The 24,727-nt window shown below is 40.1% G+C and overlaps 1 protein-coding gene across 5 annotated transcripts in view; it reads left to right on the top strand.

Annotated features, from left to right (window-relative positions):
- Positions 1–24,727, top strand: part of LOC122815795 (myelin-oligodendrocyte glycoprotein-like) — a 402,462-nt gene that overhangs the window by 342,975 nt on the left and 34,760 nt on the right. For all 5 annotated transcript variants that reach the window (XM_044088581.1, XM_044088583.1, XM_044088580.1 and 2 more), the window contains one exon: positions 21,683–21,845. In XM_044088581.1, coding sequence (XP_043944516.1) covers positions 21,683–21,845 — 163 coding nt within the window. The remainder of the gene's footprint in view (positions 1–21,682; positions 21,846–24,727) is intronic.

Below are 24,727 nucleotides of genomic sequence, written 5' to 3'. Positions count from 1 at the left end.
GCAATAGCTTTAGACCAAGCCCTTTATCCCATGATGCACTGCTAGAATTACCTCAGATCTAGATTGCCGCGGCACGGATCTCTTGGTTTCAGCGTTGCTCGAGACTGTTTTTCATCTATTAGCAAGTTTTTACAAACTTTTTTCTATTTCTTATAGTGTTGGTTCAGTGCTATTTTAGTGTGATTTAGACTGTAGATTAGATATGATTTAAAGCCCCTTCCTTATTAACAGTTGTTCTGGCCAGTTTTTGGTCTTGGTCTTTAGTAGAGTTTATTAGATAGTCTTGTCAGTTTATATATCTTTATCTTATAGTGTGTGTTAAAACTGTTTCATATTTGCTATTAGTTGTGATAGAGTTTAAGTATTAGCATAGTTATGTCTGAAGTTAAAGAAAAATCTAAGTCTGGCTTCAAGAAATGTCCAGACTGTGGGCAAAAGATGTCAGTCACTGACGGGCACATTCAGTGTGTATACTGTTTGGGTGCAAAGCACCTACAAGAATCTTGTTGTATTTGTCATTCCTTCTCTTCTAGAGTGCTGTTAGAAAGGAAGAGAAAATTGGTGGACCGGGGCTTGCTTAAGCACCCCATTTCTGAAGCTTTGAGTGACCAGGATGGTGCCAGCAAGTCATCTAAGTCTTCAAAATCTTCTGTAGATTCCAGGGGACTTAAGAAGGCTATGAAAATGGACAATTCAGGGCCATCAGTTCCATTGATCTTGGAGCCGAGTGTGCCTTCCTGTTGGAGCCAGCTCACAGCTTTGGAGCCAGTCTCTGAGACTCTTTCATCTCCTTTGCTTCAAACAGCACCGTCTGTGCATTCATCTAAGTCTTCTGTCAGCCTCTCTGATCTGGATATGGACCGGATGGTGCAGAAGCTCTTACGGGCACTAGGCCTTGCCAAATTGTTGTTGGCTCTGACACCCCCGTTGGAACCGAAGACCATCACCCCGGACTTGACTGCTCCTCCTCCAAGCCGTATCAGACCTTCGGAGCTGGAGGAGGTCGACCTGATGTTTGTTGATCCTGTGGAGCTGAGACCTGCCCAGGTATCTTCAGTTCCATCCACTCAGACGTCCTCGACACTGACCGGGGACTCTAGGAGCCGACACTCTCTTGTTGGGTCAAATGAGGGTAGTCATACCAACTTGGTGCCGACTCTTCCTCTTGGGGCTTCGACTTGGATGAGCTCGGCTCCTACCTCGGGCTCGGAGCCCATGGCTTCGGTGCGGGTGGATCAGGCGATTCCTTCAGGTCATCTACACCTTCTCATCGAAATACTGGTGCTTTTGAAGCTATGAGGAGAGTCATATCTCCAAGGACAGCTTCAGCATCAGGTCTGGCTTCCTCCTCCCCTCAAGCACCTGTATCTACTTCTGTTTCTATCGGCCAACCCAAGCGTAGAGACCCTGAGCCTCAGGTATCCCCACAGGGTGACCCTTGCTCTTCCAAGACCTCTCCAGAGGATCCCGTTGAGGAGGTCTCCAGGAAGAGATTGTGTAAGAGGAGACACTTGGACTCCCCACAGGAGTCTTTGACAGCTGACACTGACTTGGATGAATCAGAGGGTCCCCTCAATCCCCCTCTGAGGATATCTCCTTTGCAGAGATACTAGAGATCCTTAGGCACAGGGGTGATTGGCAGTCCAAAAGCCCTACTGAGGATGAGTCACTGCTTCTGAAGGCTTTCGAGTCTCAACCTTCCACCTCCTGGGTGTCTCCACCTTATAACGAGCTCATGGATCTGATCTCTTGTAGGGCATGGGAGTCGCCAGAGTCCATGGAACCTGTCCCTTGGAGGCCAAATAAGTCCATCTCAGCCCCAGTGTATAAAACCTTTTTGACTAAGGGAGTGTCTGTTGATGCCATGGTGGTGGCGGCGGCCACCAAGAAGGAAATGTCTGAGACTTCCTCATCTATCCATCCTCCTAACAGCGATTCTAGGATCATGGATAGATGTGGGAAATGCATGTATAGTTCAGCGACTTTTTCACTTAGTTCACTGAACTATTTAACCCACTTTACCAGACTCCAAAAAGATCTCCTGAAAGAGCTAGGAGATACTCTCCAGGGTACGGTAGCTGCAGGGGTTTCTGACAAAGTTACCAACCAGCTCGCTACTCTAAACTCGATTGTGAACTCGTCCATGCATCTCATATCTTACGCAAATGATGGTTCAAGTAAGGCCGCAAGTTCAGGCATTGCTCTGCACAGACATGCCTGGATGCATCTCTGTTCCTTCACGGAGCCCTTCAAGTCTTCATTTACCAATACCCCATTTGATGGCTCATCCTTGTTTGGCCCAAGATCAAGGAAACTTTGACCAGGTGTGAGCAGGAAGGAAAGACTCTGTCTGCCATCAGAGTCTGCTTTTCTAACCCTACTCAGCCTCATCCTAAAGGCCCTAGGGGCGGAAAGATGTGGTTCTGAAAAGCCCAAGGTGCCTTTCAGGACACAGGTGGTGAAACCCCCTCTAGAGGCAGAGGAGGGGGTTATAATGGAAGATGCCACCCGCGCAGAAGAGGGGGTCTGCAACAGCAGGGTGACAGGTCAATTCTCTGGTCAGCCCTACCAGCGCTCCTGAAAGGAGGCCCAGATGTCCTGCTCTGGAGGCAGTCGGGGGTCACTTGTCTTTATACCGAGAAGCCTGGCTAGACATAACATCCGATAATTGGGTACAAAGCATCATTTCCACAGGGTACTTCATACCCTTCTCCCCCCCCCATTCCTGTCAAGAGAATCCCGGACATTCCACCCAGTTTCAGGGAACAAGCAACTATAGAGGTCCACAAATTGCTCAAAAAAAAGAGTCAGCCAGCCAGTCCCAGCAGACCAAATAGGATTCAGAACTTACTCAAGATTCTTTTTGGTTCCAAAGAAAACAGGGGACTGGAGTCCTATCTTGGACCTCAGCAGACTCAACCAATTTTTGAAGAAAGAGAAGTTCCAAATGGCCACGCTTCAGTCCATACTTCCCTTTCGAGGGAAAGGTGATTGGATGTGTTCCATCAATCTCAAGGACATGTACTACCACATAAAAATGAACAGACAGTCCAGAGATCACCTGCGTTTCTGGCAGGGAGCCAATCACTATCAGTTTCGAGCCCTGCCCTTTGGTCTCACTACAGCCCCCAGAGTGTTCACAAAATGCATGGCAGTGGTCATGGCTCACCTGAGGCGTCTAGGATCCCAGGTGTTTCCATATCTAGACGGTTGGCTCCTTACCTCCACCACCAGGCATTAACTGATTCAGGCAACCAAATTCACTCTGATACTCTGCAACCAATTAGGCATTATGGTCAACTTCAAAAAGTCTGCCTTGTCGCCATCACAGCATATCATCTTTATAGAAACATAATTAGATACCTCAACCATCACTCTATGCCTTCCAGCTGAAAGGGTCTCACTTCTTCACCAGCACATCGCATCATTGGTGTCAAAAAACAGAGCTCCAGCCGCAGAGGTCTTGAAAGTATTAGGTTTGATGGCAGCAGCAATATTAGCCATTCCTCTCGCAAGGCTGCATATGCAAATTCTTCAATGGCTTCTGTTCACCCAGTGGTCTTACCAGGAATTGCCAATGAACCATATGATCCTCATCACAAACTCATGCAAGAGGGATCGTCATTAGTGGTTGACATCTCTACATGTCACAACAGGACGACCCTTTGCACTCCCCCTTGTAGCCACTGTGACCACAGATGCTTCCCTGATAGGGTGAGGGGCATTTTCATTGAAAGACTGCCCAAGGCACATGGATGGATCAAGAGTCACATCTGCATATCAATGTTCTAGAGATGAGAGCAGTACTTCTGGCATTGCAGTATTTTCAGGACTCTTCCTCTAGGAATGATTGCAATTCAGACAGACAACATGTCAGTGGTCTGGTACTTGAACAAACAGGGTGGAACCAAATCTTACCCCCTTTGTTGAGAAGCTCTCAGAGTATGGCAATGGGCTGTGTCATCCCAGCATTTTCTGTTAGCAACGCACATCCCGGGGAAATCCAACGTGATAGCGGACAAGCTGAGCAGGGCAATTTTGTTGCCTCATGAGTGGTCTCTCAACCAAGACATGGCGGACAGAATTTTCCACAGATGGGGCTAGCCTTGCTGCAACCTTTTTGCCAGTCATGTCAATACCAAATGCAGAAGCTACGTTGCCCTGATACCACTTCTGGGACTTTCCCCGAGAGACGCACTCGTACACAATTGGCCTCCAGGTCTCCTATATGCATATCCTCCAATCCCATTGATACCCAGATTTTTACAGAAAGTGAAGTCACTGGGAAGGACTGTCATTCTTATAGCCCCCCATTGGCCTTGACAGATTTGGTTTCCCTTTCTTCATCATCACCTGCTGGAGGAACCATGGATCCTGGACCCAGTTCCAGATCTGCTGACACACCCGTCAGGGGACCTTCATTGCAGTCACTGAAGCTAACTGCTTGACTGATCCAGTTCCCCATATAGCCAGGCTTCATTCCCTGTCGTACAACACAAGATAAATTATATTGTCTTCCCATAAGCCTTCCACCAGAAAATTATATTGCAGTAAGTGGAAGAGGTTTTCCATTTGGGCCGGGAAAAAAAAATTGATCCTTTTCAAGCTCCATTGTCGTCCATTCTAGATTTTGTTTAGTATGATTTTTAAGATGGGAGAAGCAGCTGCTACAGTTCAGGTTCAGTTAGCTGCTATATCCAATTTCTATCTTGGAATTGATGGTTTAAATATTATGGCCCATAAGTTATCTAAGGATTTTCTCAAAGGTACTTTTCACATGAGCCCCCCCGAAGTCTCCTTATTCTCCTTGGAGTGTGAATTTTATACTATCTCAAATAATTATTTCCCCCTTTGAACCAGCATCATCTTGTGATCTTAAATTTCTGTCCTGGAAAACTATTTTTCTAGTGGCCATTACTTCTGCCCGCAGAGTGTCAGAACTTCAAGCATTATCTATCAGACCCCCTTATATGATTTTCCATGCTGATAGAGTATCTCTCAGAACAAGCCCCTCCTTTTTGCCTAAAGTCTGTTCCAAGTCTAATATCAATCATGTCATTGAGTTGCCAGTCTTCTTTCCCAACCATTCCAACAAAATAGAATACATGCTGCACAAACTTGACGTGCACAGACAGCTCAGATTTTATCTTGATAGAACTAAGGATATTAGGAAATCAGATCAACTTTTTGTATCCTTTTTGGAGGCCAGAAAAGGTAGACCAGTGGCTAAAACAGCCCTTTTAAAATGGTTATCGGATTGTATCACATTTATTTATGCAACTCCTAACATACCCTTGCCACACAAAGTAAAGGCTCAATCAACCAGAGACATTTCTACGTCTTCTGCTTTTCAAGTTAAATTGCCCCTTGATAACATTTGTGATGCAGCCACTTGGTCTAAGCCTCATACTTTTATCACTCATTACAAAGTGGATAAGGCCTCCAGGGACAGGGCTTCTTTTGGTTCTACGGTCCTGAAAAATGTACTCCTGTGAGCCACCCAGGATTGCGGGTGCCAGGGACGTACTCATCAGTGAGAATAAACAGCGAGATGTAACAACTTCACATAAAGAAGGTATGCACTTACCATAACGTTTCATGTGAGTTGTTTATTTCGCCTTTATTCTCACGTCCCTCCCTCCATCCCCCACCTGGCTGACAGTTGACTCAGAGGCTGGTATCATCCTGGTTGTTCAATTCTTCTTATTCCTTTTTGAGAAAGGGGACATCTTCCAGGGATATAGTACACACAGCAAACAAGATCTGAGGTAATTCCAGCAGTGCATCATCGGATAAGGGGCTTAGTCTCGAGCTATTGCTAAACCTTGAGCTTTGCTATCGGCTGTGTCGGAGCCGAGAATCCGTTCCAAAGCCATCAGTGAGAATAAAGGCGAGATAAACAACTCACATGAAACGTTATGGTAAGTACATAACTTCTTTTTAGTGTTCCTAAGAAGATGAGTGTTGCTTCATTTCAAGTTGTTTTCATTTTAATGTGTGATGATAATGGGGTTTACAGGTTAAACTACAACCAAAGTGAAATCCAAGCTAATGCACAGAAGATTAATAATATGTTACATAGAAGCAAAACAGTCACTATGTAAAACTAATCGGAGTGATGCATTAAGTGGAAAGATGGCAGAAGAAATATGGCAAGTACTGAAAGGGAAATTGTTTGAATGCAAAAAATTACAAAAAGGGTTTAGCATCAGGATCTAGGCACAAAAGATCAGGAGGGTGTAATTACACAACAACTGCATACTTAGATACAATATTTAATAAATGGAAACAAGGTTAAATGCTAACTTTGACAAATGAAATAAATAACTTGGTAGATAAATTAAACACAGTGTAAACAAGATCAAGAAAAAAATGAAAACACTTTATATCAAGGTACTCTGTATAATAGGTAACCACTTTATAGACAGATAAGATGCAGCAGGAATATTATTTATCCTCAAATACAATAGATCATAGACATATTTACAAAATCTAATTCAAAACAGTTTGGCTATGCAAAGGGGGAGCAAGCAATTTCAGATGATGAAATTAAATTAGATTATGCTGAAAAAGTATGCAAACTACACCCAAGCAAAGCATAGAGAGGATACAAAATTGCTAACAATGACCTGAGAATGTCATTGTGAACCTACAGTATATTTACATCAGTTATTCACTAGATCAAGTACAGAGAAATTGGAGCCATCCACTTGTTAAACCCATCTTTAAGGGAAAGTGGTACAGGACAAGTCTAGAGTCACACAGACTCTTCCTACTCCCTTGTGGAAATATAAAGGAAAACATCACATTAGATAAATTATGTAGAATTGAAAAAGCTGGGACTTGAAAGCATATATCAGAATGCATTTAATAAAAATTGGTCTATAACTACCCATGATGCAATGTTTTGTAGTAATATAATAGCTATAAATGATAATGATATATAATGTAATTATGTAGGCCTACCTTCACAAGTATTTGATAGGGTCATATAAAAGCTTTGATAAATAAATTAAAAGAACTATGTCTTAATGCAATACTGATAAGAAGGATAGCTGCATGGCTTATGAATAGGACATGACAAGTATCATACTGCAAAAGAACTTGGCTAACTTGGTCAGTTGGGCACAGGAGAAGAATATTATGATATTATATTTCTGATAAATACATCAAAACTAAGCATATGTGATTTGGGAGTCATAGATTGCAGCATGATTATTTAATACAGAATATAGTGATTGAAATGTGGATTTATTTAAGGGCCTAGATATATGGCTAGATCTGGCTTTAATTCTTTTCTGATCATACTGACCAACTGGTTAGCAATAGTTAGAAAAACTGTAGGCTGTGTGCAAATATTCATTAAGTCTAGAAAATCATAAGTAATGAAATCATTATTGGCAAGTTACATTAGACCCAAACCAGGGTTTGGAATAATAATATGGAAACCTTATAAGAAAACTAACTTGAGTAAACTGAAAATAATGCAGCAAAAATATACCAAGCATATCCATGTATGTGAACATTTAAGTTATTATCAATGATTAAAATATCTGAACTTGTAAAGTGTCTCATACAGATATTTAAGAGGCGACCTTATTTAGGTATAAAGGGCATTTAGAAACAAGTACCTCTGGGAATGCATGGTACTTTCAAGCAGCAGTAGAAAAGCTTCAGATAACCTGTGTAGATTCTCTAGCAATGAGAGATGTACTAAAAGTAGCTGATGCCTGAATAGACTAACAAATTATCAACAAATACAACTTTAAAAAAACAAAAAATTAAATAATAAAATACCACTAAGACCACCAATCCAAGAAGTAAACAAATTTAATGAAACACTTAGCACCTCGGCTTGCACAGTCTTCCAAGAGTAAAAACACTACAAAACACTCTTTACTTAAATACAGCATATTGCACAAGATAATTAATCAATTAAGCATACAATTTAAATCACATACTTCCAAATACATTCCTTGCTGAGTCCCTGAGACTCCAAAGTACCATACTTTAAAGTCAAGAGGGTTTCTTTTTTAAAAAGTTTATTTTTTAAAGACACACATTCACCTATACCAACTTGCAGTTTTTCCAGGACACAACCCCTAAGGGAATCAGGATCAAAATTGTGTGCTGTCATGAAATGGCTCCCAAGGGGATTCTCTAGGTTTTATTTTTTTTATGTCCCTAATATATTCCTGTAATCGGACCCTAAAACTCTTATAAGTTTCCCCTATGTAAAACGTATTGCATCCACACCTCAGCACATACACTAGCCCCTCTATATTACAACTGTATTTATACCTAGCTGTAAATTTAATACCATTAATATAGGGAAAAGAACTCACTACATAATGACAGATGGAACAACCATCACATGGAACAGTATCCTTATTTGTGCTTAAATTCTGACTAACATTAACATCTGGTAAACAAAAATGGTTATGTACCAGAATATCAGCCACATTCCTAGCTCTTTTATATGCAATACTCACAAAGTCAAGTAATATAGAGTTCAAAATTTTATCCCTTAGGAGCATGGGCCACAAACTACATGCTTTTTGACTATTTCCTCAGTTATAACATTATAGGTTGTCACTAGGAAAACTTTCTTCTGGTCCTCATTATTTCCAACTGTGTTTGTGGATTTATTTCCACATGTACCAACTTTATATTTCCCACTAACATGGGCATAGTGAGAGTATCCCTAGGGGCTAGAAGAATACCTCATGTCTATGATTTTTTGTTTAGCTTCCCTAACCAACTGAACATCATAGCCTCTTTTAATAAACATATCTTCTGCTATCTCTCTGTCAAGGCTCATATCAAGGCTACATAGTCTATGAATTCGTAATAATTCATTATAAGGCAGTACCTTGACCAAATGCTTGGGGTGACAACTACTCCCATATAAAAATACATTTCTATGTTCAAATTTCCTATGAAGACTAGTTGTAAATCCAGCTAAGCTAATATCCAGAAAATTCACTTGTGGGCCAAGCTGTATACCATCAAAGCTTAAGCCCATAGTATTAGATTGTAAGTCATCAACAAACCCAAGAGTACTCTTGGAAGGCTGTGCAAGCCGAGGCACTAAGTGTTTCATTAAATTTGCTTACTTCTTGGATCGGTGGTCTTGGTGGTATTTTATTAAGACTAGCAAATTATGTTAATGTAAGCACAAGTTCAGATTTGTTTTAAAGAGCAAGTTGGACATTTATTATAGGGATGACTGTTTTGGTATATTGGTAGGGTAGAAGGGCATTATTGCCAATGACTAAAATATCTTTATGTATGTGTATAAAGCTAGAATCCAATCTTGAGATAATGGCAGAGTAACAACATTCTATTTTATTGTGAATTTTTCCACGGAACAATCAAAATAGCCAAAACAGTTTGTAATAACATCCAGGAATGCAAGACATTATCAGAAAACTGGAGCAAAACTGCTTAATAGGATAAATGAGTCCATCATTTGCTTACAGTTTTTCCCTATTCATTCATGGAAGGCATGTAACAAAATATATTCAAAAATATGAGTTCCTGTGAGCCTCTTTCATAAGTGGTAAATTTCCAGTAGTTGCTGAAAAAGGACATTGCCTAAGTGCTATTCCCTGATTGGATAAAATTCAAGTTTGAGAAATTTCATGAAAATATTCCCCACTGATGCGTTGATGTGGTGCAGCATTGGTAAGTTAAACGATTGTAAGGGTGCTAATGTAGCTGGCCAGACTTGAAGGCATGACATCATATTTTTGTATGTAAGGAAGTGAATAAGATTACAAGACCTGTTCTGTTGCAGGAATTATACCTGATAGAAGCAATGGAGCCGTGTTTCACTTTTGTAGTAAATAGTATTAAGCCTGGAAAGTGTACTTCTGTTGTATTGCAGTGGCAGTGATACTGGAGGGGAAATAATGGTGGACTTGCATGGTCAAGTTACCAAAAGCATTTATTTGTGCTGTTGAATGAGATGTTGTGCCAATTAGGCATTGAGTCCAACATGGTAGGCCATTTTGCTTCCAGACAGTACCCTTATAGAAGGTAAAAGAAACTTTAGTGTTTCAAATGTAGGGAGCATTGCATAAACTTCCTCACTAATGAAAGGATGACTGTCAAACCAAGATTCGTATGTGGGAAAAAGGAAAAGTGCCACTTGTGAATCTGCTGGCTTTATATCCCTTGTGGCTCAGGCAGAAGTGGCATAAATTCTATTCCAAACTGCTTCACGTTGTGAATCAAGATAGTTTAATTTAGTAATAATCCATGACTGGGTATCGACATCATAGGATTTACCAAAGGCTGGTATGGTTTGATCATTAGGGCAAATTCCTCTCTTCTTATACTGATGCACTGTAAATGCATATGGGACTTAAATCCTCATGACTGCACAGTACATCAATGCACGACAAGACAAGCAAGAGGAAAGAACATCTCCATTGCTGTTGTCTCTCTGAGTTTTTTTTTTTTTCTAAATCTTAATATCTGGCATTATTGACTGATACAAATCTTCAGTAATTTACCAGAAATTTTATGAGGGACAGTGCAAACATATGAAAAAAATGAGGGATTTTTGCAAAACCATGGGCATTTGAGAGGTATGGTTAATGTTAGCATGATCAAGTGCTGGTAACCATTTCTCTCAACTGTCCAGAGTTTAAAAAAAAAAAACATCCCCAATTTCTATCATATTTTGTTCTGTCCCTCAAAAAATAGGCTAGGAATGTTTTTATCCAGCATATGCCAATAGAAAGTCTGACCCCTCAATAATACTTTAGTGGCCGGGCTTCCTTCTATTTGCATATGCCTGATTTTCAATGGGCATGCTAATTTGTCTGTTCAATCAGCATGCATGTTTTCAAATATTAATGACCCTTTACTGTATAACATGTATATAAGAATGAAAAACTGGATGTAGAGGAGTAGGATTGGTAAGTGTTGTGCCTTCTTGAAAACATATCCAGGCATGAACTGTTAGCATTAATTTAGGCTTGAAAGGATACCAAACTATACTTTGGTATCAAATGCTCTCCCTGTTGATACATTGAAAATTGGACTTCTTAGCATGACATTCCCATGTTTTGGGTTCATAGGTGATTACTAGGCTAACGGCCCTGGGGCCAATGCAAGCCTAGCCCAGTACTGTTCCCAGTCATCTGTCTTACCAGACATTAGTTCCCTGTGCCCCTATCTAGCAATGCAATTGAAGTGATCCCTGGGGTGAATTTCCTATTTCCCATCTACTCATCAAGATTTCTCTTGAAGAAGGCCACTGAGGTGCTCTGATTGACTTGAATGGGGAGTTTATTCCAGAGTATTGGAAGTCTCTGGGTTAGGAACCTATTCCTCCACCAGGTTCTGTTTAATGTGGTGATAAGGTTGAGGTCTTTGGAGTGCGTAGCATGAAGGGACTGGGATTTTTTCAGATGAAGCATGTCTAGTAAAACTGGGTCAGACATGGCTCTGTATGTCAAGCAGAGATCGCCTCTAAGTAGGCGATATGAGATGGAGTAAACTTTAAGTTTTTTAAGTCTATCTGCATAAGGCATGTTTGAGTCCTAAGATCTTCTTAGAGAGGAACTTCTGTGGCCTTTCCAGTTGTTGGAGGTGTCTAGTGAGGTACATGCCAAATGGAGCATTGTACTCAATAATGGGTCTGATGAGGGATGAGTAGAGAAAGATAATGACTTCTTTTTTTCCTGGATGAGAAACCTTTTGTGATGCAATGTGCTACGTAGAAGGACTTCCTAACTACAGTGGCAACATGGTTGTCGAATGAGAGGTTCCTATCTACCTGTGTCCCTAGATCCCTTATAACACCTTCAGAGTTAAGTGGGTTCTCTTCGATATGTTAGTTTGAGGGCACCGTGTTTTTACTGAAGGGAATGACGATGCATTTTTTGACGTTGAGCCTAAGGCCATGGTTTTGGCACCAGTCGTTGATCTCCGTTAGGTCTTTTTGTAGGATGTCCACATGTAGGATGTCCACATCAGCTTGAGAATCAATAATAGCTCCCAGTTTGCAGTCATCCATGAATTTGGTTAACCAGAGTCCCTTGGTGTTGGCTTGAACTTCAGATGCCAAACAGGAGAGGACCCAGAACCAATCCTTGTGGGACTCCACTTGTAACTGCCCAGTAGTCAGATTTGGTATCAGCTGCTTTCACCATGTGGGTTCTGACAGAGAACTAGTTGGCAACCCATCTAGCGATGTAAGGGTTAATGTACAGATTTGTGAGTCTATCAATGATTCCGGAGTGTGGGATGGTGTCAAAGGCTTTGGCTAGATTGAGGTAGGCTGTGTGAACAGCCTTGCCTTCATCCACCGCACTGGTGACAGCTTTGAAGAAGTCTGTCAGATTGAGCAGACATGATCTGCCTTTCACAAACCCAAACTGCGTGGGGTCCAGGATTTGAAGGTTCCCCATATCCTTATTTATAAGATCGGTAATAATACATTCCATAGACTTACAGATCAGGCTTGTCAAGCTGATGGGGCAGTAGTTCCCAGGGTCAGTAGCCTCACCTCTTTTGTGGAATAGGATGACTGTAGCAGTGCACCATTCAGTGGGAACAAAGCCAGAACTGAGGCTGTAGTTAAACAGGGCACTCAGGTGTGGTGCCAGTTCTTTTTGTAAAACGTGGAGGACACAACCCAGTATATTATCTGGTCCCTGGAAGTTGTATTCTTAGCTTTGGTCAGTGCGGTTTCTACTTGTGCAGTCATGATAATAGGGATTTGGTATTCTCGGGTATGTGAATGGGCCCTTTGGGGGATGAGGAGGGAGTAAATTTGCACTAAACCTGTCTGCCAAGATATTGGCAATATCAGTTGGTTCAGTATAAGTGGTGCTGTTGTGCTGTAGCTCCAAGCAAATCTGCATATTATTATGCAGATTCTTGACATAACTAAAGAAAGTCTTATGGTTGTCCTTAGTATCTGTAGCAGTTTTGCTTTTGTAACTAGCTTTTGTGGATTTGATGAGGGATTTCAGTTTTTTACTGAGATTTCCAAGGGATTTTTTCCAGTCACCAGACTTTGCCCTTTTCTGCAACAGTTTTTTTCCTTTGTTGTGGAGTTTGTTAATGGCAGGGGTCCACCAGATTGGCTTCCTTTTTTTTAGAGGAGAGCTTCTTGGTTCTGTTTGGTATGGCCCTATCTATGTAACTGTGTAAGTGCTCATACAGTGCCTTGGTGTATGATTCAGCAGCCATACACCCATTCCCCATTTCTATGGATGACGTGAAGCTTGCCACTTCTGTCCTTAGAAGCTCAAAATTAGCTTTGGAGAAGTTTTTCACTCTGGTTTCCTTTTTCGGGGGTGGGGCAGGATTTGGATATCAATGTTGATTAACTTGTGGTCGGATCTAACCAGGAAGGTGTTCATCATAGGACTAGAGCACCGGGCCCCCATGTTTGTAATGACTAGGTCAAGAATGTTATTTCCCCTAGTGGGGGTGAGGATGAGTTGGTCCAAGGCATTGGAGTTGTTGAATTCCAGGAAACATTGGGCAAAAGAGATGGAGCAGGAGTAGTTGCTCCAACTAATGGAGGGGTAGTTAAAGTCTCCCAGTATAAAGGTATTAGGCTGGACCTTGATGTTTTCCAGAGTGTCCAAGAATGCAGACTGGGAGTCCTGGGACATTGTGGGGGATCTGTAACAGGCTACGACATGGGCTGCAGTTTTATCCAGTGATAACTGTACCTGAAGTATTTCTGATATGTTATGTTGGGCAACAAGTCTGGAGGTGTATGTATCTTTTATGAAGATGGATACAGCTCCGTCTTTGAGGGTTCGATCATCACATCCCTTAGGGCTTTGGGTCAGATTTGGGGACCAAAAGGTATGATACGCATTGCAACCTGATAGCACAGGGGTGCTCTCAGGAGCCTTGAACCTGGTCTCTGTTACTACAAAGATGTCGATGTTCTCCAGTTTGAGTAGTGACTCAAGTGAGTGTATTTTGAGGTTTAGACTTCTAGCATTGAGTAGCACAACCCTTAGGATGCATTTGCTAGCAAATGTTATGATGGTAAATTTCTCTTCAGGGCATTGCCTAAAAAATGCACTATAGAGGTGGCAAGGGCCTTGGCCAGTATCTGGAATCCCAGGGGTGACAGATGTAGGCCATCTCTGGCAAAGCATTGAGGTATGTCTCTCATGTCATCCCAACCTGACAAATACTGGATCTCCTTTGAATGACACCAGAAACTTAGCCAATTGTTGAAGTCAATCATTCTCTGCTTGTACTGTGGTATCATTCTTGGTGATGGCAGGATGCTACTCAAGGCTAGGGTCATACTTGCCTGGGCTACAAGATCAGAGAGCTCCCCCGTGTCTCTTTTCATGTAGTCCAGGGAGGTATGTCTTAAGTTATTCACACCAACATGTACAATGTCAGAGTCATATTTGTACTTGCTGTGGAGAGACCCAAGTGCATGCATTATGTGGCAAATCCTGGCACCCGACAGGCAGCTGACCGTGACTTTCTCCTTATATAGCCTAGTGAGTGGGACATTAGTGTGCCTTACAATTGAGTCACCTACGACTAATGTGTTTGGTAGATTGTTCTGCCTTAGTGGTTTAGCTTGAGTGGCACACTGTTTGTGAGGGCTGTGTGTCTTGTGGGTTATGCTTGGATGAGATGGTTGCTTGCATTTGTGCCTCAGAGGTCTATGTTGTTTGGGCAGATTTTTTAAGAGAGCCTCCGCGAAAGTGGTTGTGTGTTTTGTGTTACTATGTGATAGAGGTGGTGTGCAAAGAGGGGGGCTATGTGTTGTCTGTGATGTGATGTGTGTGTTAACCTTCTCCTCCTGACTGGCTGACCCCATCTTGGATTGAGAGAGCAAAGTCTCAAGTTTGGCTATGTACTTGCATCTCTCACAAGTGGATGTATTTGGAGGTAGGAAGAGAGGCTTGTCTGTGTACATGAGGCAACTGCTGCATTGCCTCAGGATGCCCAGGTTCACCAGGTTAATGGGAGAAAGCATCAGAAACTGACCTTTGGGCATGCCTGGAAAAGAGATCAGCTTTTTAAGTACTGAGTTATTTATGCTTAGATTAAGTACTGGAGCTTTTTGTTTCCTTTTTAGTGCTAGTAGGAGTGGGTGAGCTTGCAAGAAATGCTACAAGATGTTCTGAGCAAGTGCTGGATTTAAAAGTTTAATTTGAGTGCTCAGAGATAAAGATTAATAAGATCTAAGGTAAATTTGAAGAGCAGACTTTAAGGCACCGGTAATGGTTTACCTTATCTTACTGGTGCTGTGCGTCACACAAACCCGCGTAAAAATTTTTTTTTTTAAAACAGAAAAATGAAAGGGATAGAAATAGCCCAATATAAATACAATTTCTGAGCTGAAACCACTCCTCTAGTGACAGATAGGCTGCTCAGAGCTTACCACTCCCACTGATAAGCAGAGAAGCTTCCTTCTATCTCAGTAAGGTCTGGGCAACACAGAAACCTCAATACAGTCCTGAAGTCAGCAAATTTGAAATCCAGACTATTCTAGTTACAGAAAGGCGGGAAACAAGCAAGGAGCTAGAAAAATTTTTTTTGGGGGGATGTTTGTTTTTTTTCAAAAATACAACACTTAGAATTGCAAAAATAATATGTAAAGCAGAAAAACGGCTAGCACACTTGATTGTGTACCCTACAACAGTAGTGCAGTTGAATTTAACTTAAAATGAGCAAATAAAGTGCAAACAACAATACTTAACAGGATATAGTTAAAATAAGTAGCAAGACTTAATAAACGGCCAGAATAAAGTGCGGTAAGCAAAAAAAAAAAGAAGCAAAATGGAGGTACTTAAATCACTGAAAGTCTCTCTTCTCTCTTTCTGCTGCTGTAGAACTCTGCAGGACGCCCAGATAAGATCTTGCCGAATTTAAACAAGCTCAGAAACCACACAAACACGTTTTTTTAAACAGAAAGATGAAAGGGATAGAAATAGCCCAAAATGGCCAATAAAAATGCAATTTCTGAGCTGAAACCACTCCTCTAGCGACAGATAACTGTTCAGAGCTTACCACTCCGGCTGATAAGCAGAGAAGCTTCCTTCTATCTCAGTAAGGTCTGGGCAACACAGAAATCTCAGTACAGTTATGAAGTCAGCAAATCTGAAATCTGGACTATTCTAGTTACAGAAAGGCGGGAAACAAGCAAGGAGATAGAATTTTTTTTTTTCAAAAATACAACAGTTAGACTGCAAAAACACTATTTAAAGCAGAAAAATGGCTAGCGCACTTGATTGTGTCCCCGACTACAGTAGTACAGTTGAATTTAACTTAAAACAAGCAAATAAAGTGCAAACAACAATACCTAACAATACTTAACAGAATACAGTTAAAGTAAGTAGCAAGACTTAATAAACGGTTAGAATAAAGTGCGGTAAGCAAAAAACAAGTAAAAGAAGCAAAACGGAGGCACTTAAATCACTGAAAGTCTCTCTTCTCTCTTTCTGCTGCTGTAGAACTCTGCAGGACGCCCAGATGGGATCTTGCTGAGGTTAAAAAATATAAATGCAAAAAGATAGCTTTACAGATAGGGAGAAAAGCACTGATTTTGTTATGGAGACATTCATGTAAAGGCTTGCACTATTTAGCAAAGTTTGAAAGAGTATGAAATGAAATTTGAAGAAGAAGGCTAACAGTATCAAGGGAATGGCCAGAGATGGATATAGTGGAATTGTCTACATGCTGGATAAATGTGGAGCTGCAACGTAGACCATGTTGTTCACACAGAGAATGAAAATGAGTGGGCCAAGTTTTGACCTTTGGAGAATTACTGTGTCTACTGAAAGAAAGAATGAGTTTGAACTGTTCCCTTTTACTAACTATGATCAAATGCTAAGATATCTAGAAAACCACTTAATAGTGCTAACAGAAAAAGTAATATTTTAAGGGTTTGTTAATGTGGGTTGTGACGCTATGGCAGTTGTTTTTGCCAAGTGTAATAATGTTACCCCAATAAATTTACCAGAGTGGACTTCGTTACGGATAAATTCAATAATGTTCTGTGATTAGACCAAAAACTGTGCTGAGTGACGGAAATTAAACTGAAATTCAGAAGATATTCATTGACTTTTCAAGTATCCATTCCACACATGACTGTATAAGCTGAAGCCTGTGGTACCTGACTTTACTAAGAAAATAGTTTTCATAGGTCCATTAGCAGACAGGCTACCAGGCAATGCAAGAGAAATTAGGCAGGGGAATTTCAGAGCTAAGGTCTCTGTTATCACTGGTGCATGTCAATGCTTGAAAAGTACTTGTCTATGTCAGCAGCTAAACCAAGACTAGTGCAGAACTGCATTGCCCCAACATTATTTAGAAAATTCTGGATAAGCAATGTATTGCAATACACATGGCACACTTGGTAAGTGTTTAGTTAAAAAGGATCAAGTAAGGAAAAAAATACAGAAAATAAAGGAGATAGCATGGTAAAGATGACTTCAAGCCAATCAGCTTGCTCAGGAAAAAGCAAAGCTACTTGGAAAGGTACTGAAGGGCATACAGAACTTAATACAGTACAACAATGCTGTACAGTGTGTCACATATTGTTATACGTATTCATTCAGATACACACACACACACACACACATACACACACACACACACACACACACACACACACATATATATATATATATATATATATATATATATATATATATATATATATATATATATATATATATATATCTGGATCTAGGACTTTTGATAGAAAGATCAAAAGTCCGAATCCATTATCACCGAACATACTTTAGTGAAAGTGCTTTCACTGAAAAAGCGCCTAGGGTAAAGTATGTTTAAAAAAAAAACAACATTAAACCTACTTCTATACAGGGGGGTGAGCCCCCCTGCAACCCCCATGTGGGGGGCTGTGTCTCCCACACCTCCCTACTTTAATATTCTCACTCCGAGGTCACACTACAGTGGGGAAAAGGGAATTTTCCTTTATCCGCACCGTAGTACAACCGGCACAACGAGCATACTTATCCGATAGTACTGCATCAGTGAACAGCACTTTCGGTTAAGTATGCTCTGTGATTTCTGCTTCAGTGGAAAGTGCATATCTATTAAGAATGTAAGATGACTTTATCCTATGTCTTTAAGACATGGGTATATAAATGTATGCATTACAAGGGACTGTATTATTCCACTGAGGATCTAAAGAAGCAGTCTGAGGACTGTGAAAGTGCTTACCTTGTATTTTTGGTTGCTTTGTTTTATTTTTTATTAAAACGTTTTGGTTTTATTTGAGCAGTGGTGATAGTTCTTTCTTTTTGATATATATTTTAAACATTATAATCACCATGAATTAGAGGGGTACTCACCATGAGGTGTTAAGCAGTAAGAGGGTCAATGACAGCTAATTGTGGAACTGTGAAGTTGGAGTATTAACCATACCACAGCAGGTTAACATAAAATGAGAAAGAAAAACAACAGCAGAAAAAGAAAATGCAGGCAGACAGAGAAGAAGGGATAACAGAAGAAGAAAGATGAGGATGGATGGAAGAAGGTGGAGAATGTGCAATGTGTTACATGCAGGATAGCACTGTAACATGGAGACCAGTGGAAAGAAAGAGGGTGTGCAGTCTGACAGAGATTAATCTGCATTAGATCGGGGGGGGGCAGATACAGCATTTGGGAACTGAGGCATTTTGTTGGGAACTTACAAGACAGCGTCTACAGACATAGAGACTATGAGAACTAAATGGGAGCAAGCAGAATAAACAGAAGTAAAGGGAGCAGAGAGTTAGGGAAATCTGTAGGGCAGGCTCTGTAAATAAGGCAGAACATGGGTACAGGCAGCGAGGTTTAGGGGTAAAAAGTCTCTAAATGTCAGAAGAAGAAGAAAGATGTAATGAAGCAAGAAAGAGCACAGAAAGGGTGGGGAACACAATAGGAAAATATGAAAAATTGCAAAGCCACTGCAGATTTAGACAGGATAAAACCGACAGCTAAATGGATGTGGACAGAACTGAAAAGTACGAAGCAGAAACTGAATATGGAGATCAAGCATTTTGTGAGGAGACAGCTAGGTTGGGGGAGAGATTTGGTAGCAAGAAGGGGAAGACATCGTGATACAGGACTTGATGATAGGGTGGACCATGTTAAGCAAGAAGAAATATGAGGAGTTTACTGGGAGCAGAAATGGTTATGAATCTTTATGGCAAGGCAGGTAGTACCAAAAGTGGCAGCACATTTTGGGCACTAATGACTTGGCAGAACAGAGAATAAAGTGGATAAAGAGCATCATGAGCTGCTTAATGGAATGAGCTGGAGCAGTGCAGTACTGGGAAGAAAAAACTAGAACAATACCACCTCTGACTAAGAGATTAAGGAGGGACCAGACTCCAGCAGTTAGTGGGAAACTTGAGGTGAATGTGTAGAAGAAGACTTGTACAATATGGTCTGGCTTCATCTTAGCCATCAGGCAGTATGGCACCAAATGAAGTATGAGAAAGGGGCACCAGAATGAGAGCTTGATTAAATGAGATGTAAAGTATGATTGGGACAGCAAGACTCCAAATACCTAATAAAGAACTCAGCAAAGTTAGAGCGAGGATGAAAAAAAAAGAAGAGATAAGCTGTTAAAAAACTAGTAAAAGGTTACTGTATAAATAGATAAAGAAAAATGCTTGGCAATTCTAGGATCTTGGAGAAAATAGGGTACCTATGATAACAGATCAAGCAGACAAAGAAGGGAGCTGAGATGGTAGAGGAAAGGATTGGGGTATAGAGGTTACAGTGAAAAAAGCATTAAACATTAGGAAATGAAATGGTGAGTGGGAAGTAGCTTTATGTACGGGAGGGAATTAGATGCTTCACAGTAAAAGAGTAAGCAGGTTAAAATCAGTCTTTAGGCAATTACCATTAAGGAGAAAACAGCTAATATGCAGGTACATGGTGCACACCTCCAAATGCAAGCAATCTTGATAGGCTAATTAAAGAAAAAAAAACAAGAAAATGTGTTGACTCAAAAGGGTAATTAATGGGAAACTATAGTTTGCCTGTAAGTGGCTGAGCTAACCCAGCATTCAAGACCACAAGTGAAAACACTCTAGAAAATTTTACTAAGCAGACAGTGGAAAGCACAAAGAAAGTAAAGATATCTGACATATAATAAGTGTGAACAAAATGGAGGTACAGCCCCACCGCCCTTTTAAACAGGGTCCATACTACAGTGCAGTTTGCTATAGCAATGGCAGCAAATCCAGACACTACTGGTAAGACACTATAGGAGAACAATTGTAAGAAAACAACAGACATGGAGAGGATGGATATAGTGGTGGAGTGGGAGGTGAACGATGTAAGTGAACCATGGGAAACCACAAACAGTATGAGACTGATGGGTGTGCAGCAGAGCTGCATCAAAATAAAACAGCAGAAGGAAGAAAATGCTAATTGGCTGATGAAAGGTGTCAGACAATGTAGAGAAGCTAAGAAAAGGTCTGCACAACATGGAAGAAGAAATGAAGCCTGCATATCAGGAAGCAAAAAGGAAAGCAGCCTGGAGGTCAAAAGCAAGAATTCAAATAGCTAAGAAAAATAAAAAACAGGAAGATACCTTCATTAGGTACATGGGAGAGACAAAGATAATGTTAAAGCGCTTCAGAAATACCCAGCTCCTGTCACACTGAGTGAAAGTGCTGGAAAAGGTGAACGACAAATGAATACATAGACTAGTAGAATGTAAGACAGGAGATAAGCAGTTTTGATTAAAATCAGGATACACCAGAACCAAGCAGATGTTTGCAATGTGGCAGATAGTGGATACAAAGCTGAAGATGAGGAAATAATCCAAATGACCATTCCTAGACTTAGAAAAAGCATATGACAAGGTTTCACAAAGCTGATTTGAGCCGTCCTGTTATGGTTCAAAGTCAGGGGAAACAGGGGCAGAAGGCTGAAGGCAAATCAAAGCAAAGCACAATAGTAAATCCTAGTGTGTAGCCCTAGGTCTCAGTAGACTTGGCAGAGAGAAAGGAGCAGCTGAATATAGTGCTGTTCAATGCCATCAGTAGCATACCTAGAAGCACTGCTGTTTCCCAAGGTCGGACAGTGCCCTGAAAGACATTTTCAGCTATTTGTCAACAGTGTATGCCCACTTAATAAAGTGTCCCTTTCCAGGGCTGAATCAAGAGTACTGTCTTGTTAAGTGACTTGCACAGAGTTACCTCGATAGGCACATGATGATAGAATGACTAACTCTGTACCCTGGGCACAAAAAGTGGCTCAATTAATAGCTCATAGCATTAGTGCCCTACACATATGGTCATTTTTTTATATGAGTTCTTCAATACCATCTGTCTCTTAGGTCAGCTGTTCATTTATACCAATAGGACTAAGCTATATTGCTCTGGGATATAGGAATACAACCTAGTGACTACTTAATATGTCTTAATAAGTAGTCTCACATTTTATACCCAATAAATACGTCAGGGATTACAGTCCAACTTTCGAATTTAACAGTATGAAATAATGTCATTCTTAACCAAATCAAATATACTTTATACACTGCTGGTTTGTGCTGAATAACCCATTCATGCAATGATTTTAATTATTAGTGTGATTGTATTTTGTTGAGGACTAAAGCTCTGTAATTATACTGTCAATGATAGTACAATGAAATCTCTGAAGAACATGTTCATTATTTAATGTTTTGTTTCCTTCCCAGAACCTGACAATAATGAAGTCGACAGTGAAGCTAAAAGTACAACTTCTCTATATGTAACTTTGCTACTTGTAACACCTTTTGTACTGGGTCTGATCATATGCTTTAGAATGAAACAAAAGAAGAAACATCTTGTTATGGCTAACACAAGTAAAATGACCAGCTGGTAAGTGTAGTGTTTGAAGTAAAACATTTCTTCAGACTAAATACATTTCAAGTTTAGATGTAAGTAACCTTAAAATTGTTTTATTAAGCAAAATGTAGAACATCGAATACTCAACAGATTTTTGGATGTATTTTTTTATATTTTGACAAGACTAGATAACAGTTTAACAGCATGTGCCAAATGAAAATAAACCAAACTATTAACATTAACCTATTTAGTCCTACTCATTTTCAAAGAGGTTGTCCCCCAATTACTAACTGTTTTGGCAATTTTGCTTCTTGACGGGGAAAAAGCCTCCCTAAACAAAATGTTCTGACAAATGATGACATTCTCACACAACTGTTCTAGAACAAATTTCAATAAAACTCTCCTAGTTTGTGCTCCTACATCTCAGCACAGTGAAGTGGTGGCATTTTGGACTGTAATGATATACTTTTATCCAGTAATACAATCCATTTTATGTCCGATATTATAGCACCACTTATTTATATTTTAATAAAGTTTATAGTTAGCCAAAAACAACTTAGAGATACATTTTGGTTTTAAACTAAGTGCTGTGGAAATGTAGAGTTTGTCAGTTTATAATGGCTGTTCTCACTTTAATTAGGTCCTGCTTACTATAATGTAGCCACATCTATGTAACGCAGTCAGATTTTTTTAATACTTTTATTTGGAAGACTTCTGGACATTCTCCCCAACAATGTACATTGCATGATCTAACAGACACTAAATACAGTGAAATTGCAGCATCTCACATCTGCATGTGTTAGTCTGTTGTTCTTGTTATACAATATTAAAATAACAGAAAAAAACTTAATAAATAAATAGTCCAAAACCAAAAAGTGCCACTGTACACCAGTAATAGAATAGAAAATCTTCTAATAACTTTAATTCTGATGTGATACCAGCATATCAAATATATGATTCTGACATTTATTTAGTCTGTCAGCCAAAACACATCATATGAATTTGTCTTCTGTGAACTGAAAGGAACAAAACTGAGCAGAAAGATGGCTATATTGGCCTGCTGGAGGTATCTACCATTAATAGGAATACAGTTGAAACTGAAATGTCCTAGCAATATTCTCAGAAAGATAGCTATGACACATTGAAACAGTCTACTCCTGATGACTTCATATGTATGCATGTGCTGGGGGGGGTGGGGGTCACTGTATTTCCATTGACAGAAAAGGTTACTTATGTGTGTGCATCTGTGTATATGTGTGTGTGTGTGTGTGTGTGTGTGTGTGTGTGTGTGTGTGTGTGTGTGTGTGTGTGTGTGTGTGTGTGTGTGTGTGTGTGTGCACATGTGCGTGCATGCGAGTGTGTGTGTATATATGTGTGTTTGAATGTTTAGTTAAAATGGTGACATATGAAAATATTGATACTCACAATACTGACACCAAAATACTGATTTCATAATGTAGAACTATCAGGAAAATGGGTCTATATTATAAAGACGAAAGTTTACTTACCCGAATACCTAAACATTGACACATTCCGTGAACTGCATATACACCGAACGCCCTAAACCGTGAAATTCAAAAAGTCAAACTGTCATACTTGTCCCACCCCACCACCCACTACATACTACCTACACAAACAAACTAAATAAACCACATACATGCACTAACCAAAACCCTACTTCTAACCCTAAACCAAACCCTACCTCTAATCCTACACTAAATCTCACATATACCACCATGTATGCACTTAACTTAACCCGTACCCTAACCCTAAGGTCCGTAACTATCGCACACTTACCTTAAAAAGCTAAACCCAAACAAATTAAATAATCCACACACATACACTTAACAAAACCCTACACTAAATCTAACATACATTACCATCTATGCACTTACCTTAACCCGCACCCTAACCCTAAGGTCCATAACCATCGCACACTTACCTTACAGAGCTATACCGCAGAAGGCCAACCATGACGATTCAATGTTTCCGCTTTCGCACTTCTGGATGATTGATGTTTTCACAGTTTGATGAAGACGGGTCGACATTTAGGTGTTCGGGTAAGTAAACATTCATCTTTTTAATATAGACCAAAGGAAAATACAGACAAAACACTTAAATATCCACATTCAATCAATAGCAGAAAACAGGCAAACAATCTACTTCTCTGATCAAGATTAAAATGGAGAAAAAATGAATCTATATCAAGAGGTTTATCTGAATAGTGATAATGAAATGGAAAGGGCTTTTACAAGGTAAGATGCTGGGTTAGGGGTAGGGAAAGTCTTAGGGTTGGCATACATTAGTAAAGTAGGCAGGGGGGCTTTGCTGGGTCAGTTAATCAGTGTCAGAACATGGATATTTTACTTGTAGTGACAGAAGAGTTATTTTATGGAGAAAGCTACAAAATGTTTACTTGTAATTTAATGGCAGCTCATGACAGGCGTGACATGTTCACCCCAATGGAAACTGAAGATACTGTAACTTGACATAGTGTCTTGGAAAAATCCTTGCAGTGTTTGGTATATATTTAAGCCTCTGTGTATGCATCAGTGCTGTTAGTCCTTATTAGTGAAGTCCCAATTCACAACTGCACTGGTGATATGAAAACTGACCTTATATACATTTGCCTTTAAAAATGTACTTTTCTATTACTGGAAAGATGTTACCACATTAAAAATCCTGTGATAATATGGTCAAAATGACCATGCAAATTATAATACTGAGCTTCATTTAAGCAACAGATGCTGGAATTTCAATCTTTAATATATTATATTCCTGAAGACCAAGTATATGCCTAGATGATTTTTTTACAAAGAAATATTAAGGCAGTTTGAGACATTGAATCTAGTAGCCATGGTCACATTACAGGCCTACATAATTATATCACTGCCGTTCAGTCAAGTTTCAGTATA

The sequence above is a fragment of the Protopterus annectens genome, chromosome 11.part0 (genome assembly GCF_019279795.1).
Source record: "Protopterus annectens isolate FY-2018-M chromosome 11.part0, PAN1.0, whole genome shotgun sequence".
NCBI classification, from domain to species: Eukaryota; Metazoa; Chordata; order Ceratodontiformes; family Protopteridae; genus Protopterus; species Protopterus annectens.
The sequence above is the reverse complement of the archived record's forward strand: the minus strand, read 5'-3'. Positions and strand labels throughout refer to the sequence as shown.